Source organism: Sycon ciliatum, chromosome 2 (genome assembly GCF_964019385.1).
Source record: "Sycon ciliatum chromosome 2, ocSycCili1.1, whole genome shotgun sequence".
In the NCBI taxonomy this organism is placed as follows: Eukaryota; Metazoa; Porifera; class Calcarea; order Leucosolenida; family Sycettidae; genus Sycon; species Sycon ciliatum.
The window spans coordinates 3,632,095-3,638,094 of record NC_088644.1 but is presented as its reverse complement, the minus strand read 5'-3'; the positions used below and the strand labels follow the sequence as shown (position 1 = coordinate 3,638,094).

The window sequence follows — 6,000 nt, the reverse complement described above, 5'->3', positions numbered from 1 at the left end:
GGAAGGAAGCGTCTCAGCTTCCTCGGACCACGACCATTCGACTCAGCACCCCGAAGACTACAACTGGTGAAATTTTAATTTTTGCCTTAACTTCCCCTTTAAAATAATAATTGCTCTACGCACTCCACCCACGCCAGTTGTGCAGTAACTGCAGTCAAATACCTGCTAGATGATGCATGTATGAAACACTTACCAGTGGCAGTGAGTCCACGTACGTACCGGTATGCGGCCTACGTCCACTGCGAATCTGGATGGGGCTTTGTCAATATTCTTGCCCTTGCCTTGGTAGCTCAGGTCGATCAAACTGTGGTTGACATCTGTCAAAGGTTTGGCACACCACGAGCTTGCATCGTCATTTTCCAACCACGTGCCATTGCGTTGACATGACTCCACACACACAAAACACACACACACATACGCACTATTGCAGTGCTCGTCAGTGGATAGTCCTTCGTAGCAAGGCCTAACTAAGTCTAAGGTAAGGCCAAGGACAAGGGTGACCGAAGACGTCCACAAAATAATGATACGTCAACGGCCTTAGACATTTTTTGCACTACAACTATTACTGAGTATTAGTAGTATTACTTGTAGCCATTCATTGGCGTATGCGCTTGACGCGGCAATGACGCCTATCCGTCACATGGCCTTCGTGTGCCATCCCTCACTGCCACTGGTCCGGTACTAGAAGTGCTAGGTCCGTTTACAATCGTTTATGCTCGCCAGACTTACAACCGCGGAGTCACCACCAGGTCACATCCACAGACTCACTCAGTCTATCTACATTTACGTACACTGATGCCACTGACCGTCAACCACGGTCAACTCGCGGCATGCTTGGCGAAGTCTGATCTGGTTGATCTACCCTTGCAGCGAACATGGTGAACAGGTACATGGTCCGACACAAGTGGTAGATCATAGATGCATCGATGCGACGAAGGACTCCACAGATATTTTCATTGCTCGGCACAGTTGCGTTTGTGAAGTGAAAAGATTCTGAACCTAGCTTCGTTTCACTCTCTACTCTTGATACAATTAGTTTCCTGGAGAATTCCGAGATGGCGTCCCTTCAGTTCTTACTCATCCTATCTGTGATTGGTCTCAGTGCAGCGCTGCCAGCACTTCAGTACCCTATCCACGCGTCCTGTAACATTCAGTGGTAAGAACTCAAGAGCCTAAGAGGTAGTTTTCCGACTGGATGTTTGGTCAGCGAGTCGGGTATTGCATCGCCTGCTAGTGTGCGAGCATTGACGAGGAATTCGTGTTAGCGTATCTGCCCTGCGAACATGTTCTAGCTTGAAACTGTACTAAAGATAGCAACTGCGAAGGAAGTTTGTAGGGGATTTGTGTCACTAACACTGATGCACGACGAATTCAAACCGTCACTTTTCACGCGATGGTTGCTTCGTGATCTGCATCCAATGATTATGTAGCTTGCCAGTGCCAATAACCATGATAACTCATAACAATCTCGCTTTAAATCTCACTTCTCAGGCGGCACCACCATACCGCACCTTCTGGCCTACAACATGGAATAGGACTAAGGACGGCCTCCCTTCTGGTCCGTTCCTGCTGAGCCAGCCTGTACAACTCCGATAACTATTACTTACTTGTGTAGATTTCGTGGTTGAGAAAGAGTTAGTATGGTTTCGAGAAGATGAATTTCAAAATGGCAAGTGGTCTATTTTTGACAAGTAAAGCGAACTAACACCAGCACGAACTCTTCAAGTCCAAGTTCAGCTGAGAATCGATAAGTGACGGATATCAGCCCCTTAGCATAGGCAACCTGTTTGGCGAGAATAACATAGCGGACCAGATCGATAGTGGAAGAGGTAGAGAGTCTAAACACGAAAAAGAAAAGGGAGGGGAGCACTAGAGTGTTTAGAACGTCATTTTCTTCCATCATATTGCTTTCTGTACTTTGTTCCAATTCTTGCTTTTGTATCTAGCTATTAAAGGGGAAGTATACCCTAAAATCAATTTTTCACCAGTTGTAGTCTTCGGGGTGCTGGGTCGAATGGTCTTGGTCGGAGGAAGCTGAGACGCTCCCTTCCTTCTTTATTCCCAATCGAACTCACGCACTTCCACCGAAACTGGGTAACTGCACTGCCGTTTTGTTCTTATAAAAGCACGGATGACCGCGATTGGTCCATATGTTGTAGTCTATTGGACACTGAGTCGACTGGTCTTGGTCCGAGAAGGCTGCGATGCAACACTCGGCTTTTATTCCCAATCGAACATGGTTGAGTAAGAGGTCTCGTGCTCGTGCGTACACCAGTCGCCTGGTCACCGTGCCTGCAGGCTATAACTTTTACATCAATGGTCAACTCAAAGGTTCAAAGGTTCAACTCGAGTGACAGGAACGCTGTAAAAGTTGTAGCCTGCGGGGCCATGCGAGCACGGTGACTGGTGTACGCAGGAGCACGTGACCACTTACTCACCCGTGTTTGTTTGGGGATAAGTGCCGAACGCTGCATTGCAGCGTTCTCGGACCAAAACCAGTCGACTCAGCGGCCAAAAGACTACAACACATATGGACCAATCGCGGTCACCCGTGCTTTTATGAGAACGAAATGGGGCTTTTAGTGACCTTTTGCATTCAAATCCCCATCAAGTAGGGGCGCAGTCACCCAGTTTCGGTGGAAGTGCGTGAGTTCGATTGGGATTAAAGGAGGACGGGAGCGTCTCAGCTTCCTCGGACCAAGACCATTCGACTCAGCACCCCGAAGACTACAACTGGTGAAAATTTGATTTCAGGGTATGCTTCCCCTAAAAAAAATCATCTTTTGCTTCTTGTTTGCTGAACCTATCAGGACGTTTGCAACTACATCATGTGACAAAGTCAATGAGGCTCTGTACGCAGCTGCAAACAAGATGCAGGGAACAACGGGATGTGACGATGGCAGCGAGAAGTGCTTGTACACGGTGAGTAGGTATCTTGATTCCGGGGCAAACGGGCTAGCAGCTGTGAATGGAATTCAAAGCATCCCCAGGTCATCGCCGGACCATCTTTTGGCCACCAACGTGTGCTTACTGCTGACAAGGAGGTCATGTGTACCTGCCATGTCCATACACAAACTGAGTATGATAGGCCATGGAATGGGAACCGATCAAGAGCGGCAGTCCTGCAATGATTCTCAGTGGACCTATTTGCCACTTTGGTTTTACACAGCAGTAATATGTAGCAGAGGAAATTTAGCGTGTTGGCTAGGTGGAACATCATGAGTTGGCAGAAGTTGAGCTCATCATTTTTACCAGGACTGTGCGGCGAGTGAAAGCCAGATTGATTTGAACTTCCAGTGCTGGAAATCCTGCTTGATGATCATATTTACAAGTGCACTGCAAACAATGCCGGATTGTTTTGAATTATGCAGGAGCTGTGCCTCCTTGCAATGTGGGTGAGCAATGAGGTATGCTTACTGCCTTGTCTGCGTGTCGGGTTGTCTGTTGTTTCTGGCAACGTTTATCAGGTTGAATCTCACTCTGCATCTAAGATGACACTCAAGCATGAGACCCCAAAAAAGCACTACAAGGATGACTTGACCATCACGTTTTCTGCATCAGGATCCGGCTGCAGTGTGAAGGTACGCTATCAAGTTTGCATTCACCAATTGTTGTGCTGATTCATGCTGTTCCTTATGTTAGGTCACTGTGATGCATGCATTGCCATGTACCATTCTTGCATTCCCATGATTCGCTTTCTATCACGACTCTGAGAAAGGGTTTCACATGTAGCAACTGCTTGCCAGATATGTGTAACAATTATGGTCTACGCTAAAGATCTAATCAAATATAGCACAACCTGAGTTACTACGAACTCGCACACTCCACCTCAGCCACGTGTACATTGCCTAGTCTAAACACACACAAACACACACACACTCTCTCTCTCTCTCTCTCTCTCTCTCTCTTTCTCTCAATGGTCGGAGGCAAACGGCCAATATGAATGGCATTGGATGCAGCAAGTGAAATCTGACTACATAAATACAGCACAGGTGTGCACAGTACATAGCCCTATGTTCATCATACTAGGGCTTTACAGTTCATAGGATGCTTAATCTACAATGTTGGGTTTCGCTGGCCTAGACTGGACTTCCACTACCGAAATATACCGGTAAGGCGGCAACAAAATTATAATTGTTCCTTTTTGTATGTGCTTGTGTGGATGGGTGTTCCCATGCATTCGTGTGTGTGTGTGTGTGTGTGTGTGTGTGTGTACATGTTTGTGTGTGTATGCGTGCGTGCAGGCTGCTTCAACATCTGAGACATGGTATGCGTATCTGGATGATGGCACAAACTACTGCAACCTGGAGAACCTCCTAACTGGTGAGTCACAGCTTCATGCAGCCCTTCATGCATAGCCCTTCATGCATAACCCTTCATGCATAACCCTTCATGCATAACCCTTCATGCATAACCCTTCATGCATAACCCTTCATGCATAACCCTTCATGCATACCTCGTATCACTGGTAATGCTTAGACTACACAGCAATGTAGCATTGTGCACTGTTCAGTGGTTTCATGGACCCGCAGCTACACTATAATACACTTACACATAGAAAGATTCTACAGAGCAGCAGAGCAGCATATACGTACTTCGTATGTCCGCGTGTACATATATCCGCATATTGTAGAGCAGCGGCACCCTTTATGTGTTCTCCATGCATCATCCATTCAAAGACATTCACTACTGCAGGCTGCAGCCACCTCCTTGTACACTGCATGTACTGGTGACGGTCAGACAGACCTGGTTTCAAGGCCGTGTCATCAGGTCATGGGACCGGCTAATCATTCTCTCCGGAGTCAAGTGGTCCCTTATCAAGGTTTCTCCGACCCATTAGTAATGCGGGTACATTCATATGTACGGGTAGTGAATGTAATAGCCTAGAATCATTCATGATAGAGAGGACTTGCGCCTTGAGTCTTTCCTTTTGTGCCCATGGTAAAATCTCTGGGTGAAGACTAAACCAGGTCACACTGCCTTACAGGCAGGTGAGTCTCATCAACTGTAAGAGTTGCTAGCGGCAGTCAGCGTGATGGTATTCTTGAATACTTCTGTGTGCTTTGTCTTATTTCATGCTACTTCAGTGGGCGGCCTGAAGACTTCCGACGTCACGGAGCAGACGAGTGACTCTCAGTGCACCCAGTACTCGTCGCGTGACTGTAGCAAATACTAAGTGTGCAGCCAGGGATATCCAGAGGTACAAGGCAAAGAATGAATTGTACGATGGACAGATCTCGTCACTGAGCTGATCATTCCTTCCACATGCACATCCTACTCGTTTCAAGTTTGCATGCTTCTTTCTTGTAATGGCCACATAGTACTAGTTTCGCCACAGATGTTGTAGATTCCGCGCATCGTTGTATCATCTGTATCATTCTGTTGCAAGCACAAGCACATCGCTACATGACATATCTCTAATTCATGAGTGCTGGTACATGCAACTTAACAGCACACTGCAGAGGGCTTGACAGTTCCTTACTTGCCGTCCTTCCACCATTCCAGGTTCAGTGAATAAATGATTGTGTACTTCATAGTACGCGTGTTCTCTGTTTGTGGATTACGTAATTTACGATGCAAGCCTTTGGTATACATTCATGCACTCTTTAACAGTTGGTAATTCTGTAGAACGGTACATTATACACTATAGCATTGATAATTTATCACATTGTCAAGACGGTTTCGGACTCGAATGATCGGTCTGGAACTGCAGGCCCAGAGCTGTTGTGACATAAAGAAGAAGATCGTGGCATAGGTCTCGGTTTGACATGGTCCAGTGGAGTTTCTGACACTGGCAGTGTGTTGATATTCTGGTCCGGCATTTGTGGGAGCATGTTAGTTTCTTTTTTTATTTACTAAAAAAACACCATTTGACGGCACAAAGCAGCAAGGCAGCGATGAGACATATTGAATGGAAGGAGTGGGGGGCAGACAGGGGCAGAGTCGACCGACCATAGGGTCTCGGCTTCATTGCGACCCAAACGCTCCACGTAACAGATA

At 46.8% G+C, this 6,000-nt stretch overlaps 1 protein-coding gene across 1 annotated transcript; it reads left to right on the top strand.

Annotated features, from left to right (window-relative positions):
* The first annotated feature begins 890 nt into the window (after nucleotides 1-890).
* On the top strand, nucleotides 891-5,767 carry LOC135808290 (uncharacterized). Its single transcript, XM_065321459.1, has 5 exons — nucleotides 891-1,156; nucleotides 2,811-2,922; nucleotides 3,468-3,581; nucleotides 4,245-4,323; nucleotides 5,088-5,767. The coding sequence occupies exons 1-5, from the start codon at nucleotides 1,056-1,058 to the stop codon at nucleotides 5,174-5,176; spliced, it is 495 nt and encodes a 164-aa protein (XP_065177531.1). The 5' UTR covers nucleotides 891-1,055; the 3' UTR covers nucleotides 5,177-5,767.
* Nucleotides 5,768-6,000: the final 233 nt, after the last annotated feature.

Bases quoted from the DNA above. Each gene is read 5' to 3' on its own strand.
- LOC135808290 (XM_065321459.1), top strand. From the start codon at position 1,056: ATGGCGTCCCTTCAGTTCTTACTCATCCTATCTGTGATTGGTCTCAGT. The intron at 2,923-3,467 runs GTGAGTAGGTAT...AACGTTTATCAG, and splicing joins GCGAGAAGTGCTTGTACACG to GTTGAATCTCACTCTGCATC. The intron at 4,324-5,087 runs GTGAGTCACAGC...ATGCTACTTCAG, and splicing joins CCTGGAGAACCTCCTAACTG to TGGGCGGCCTGAAGACTTCC.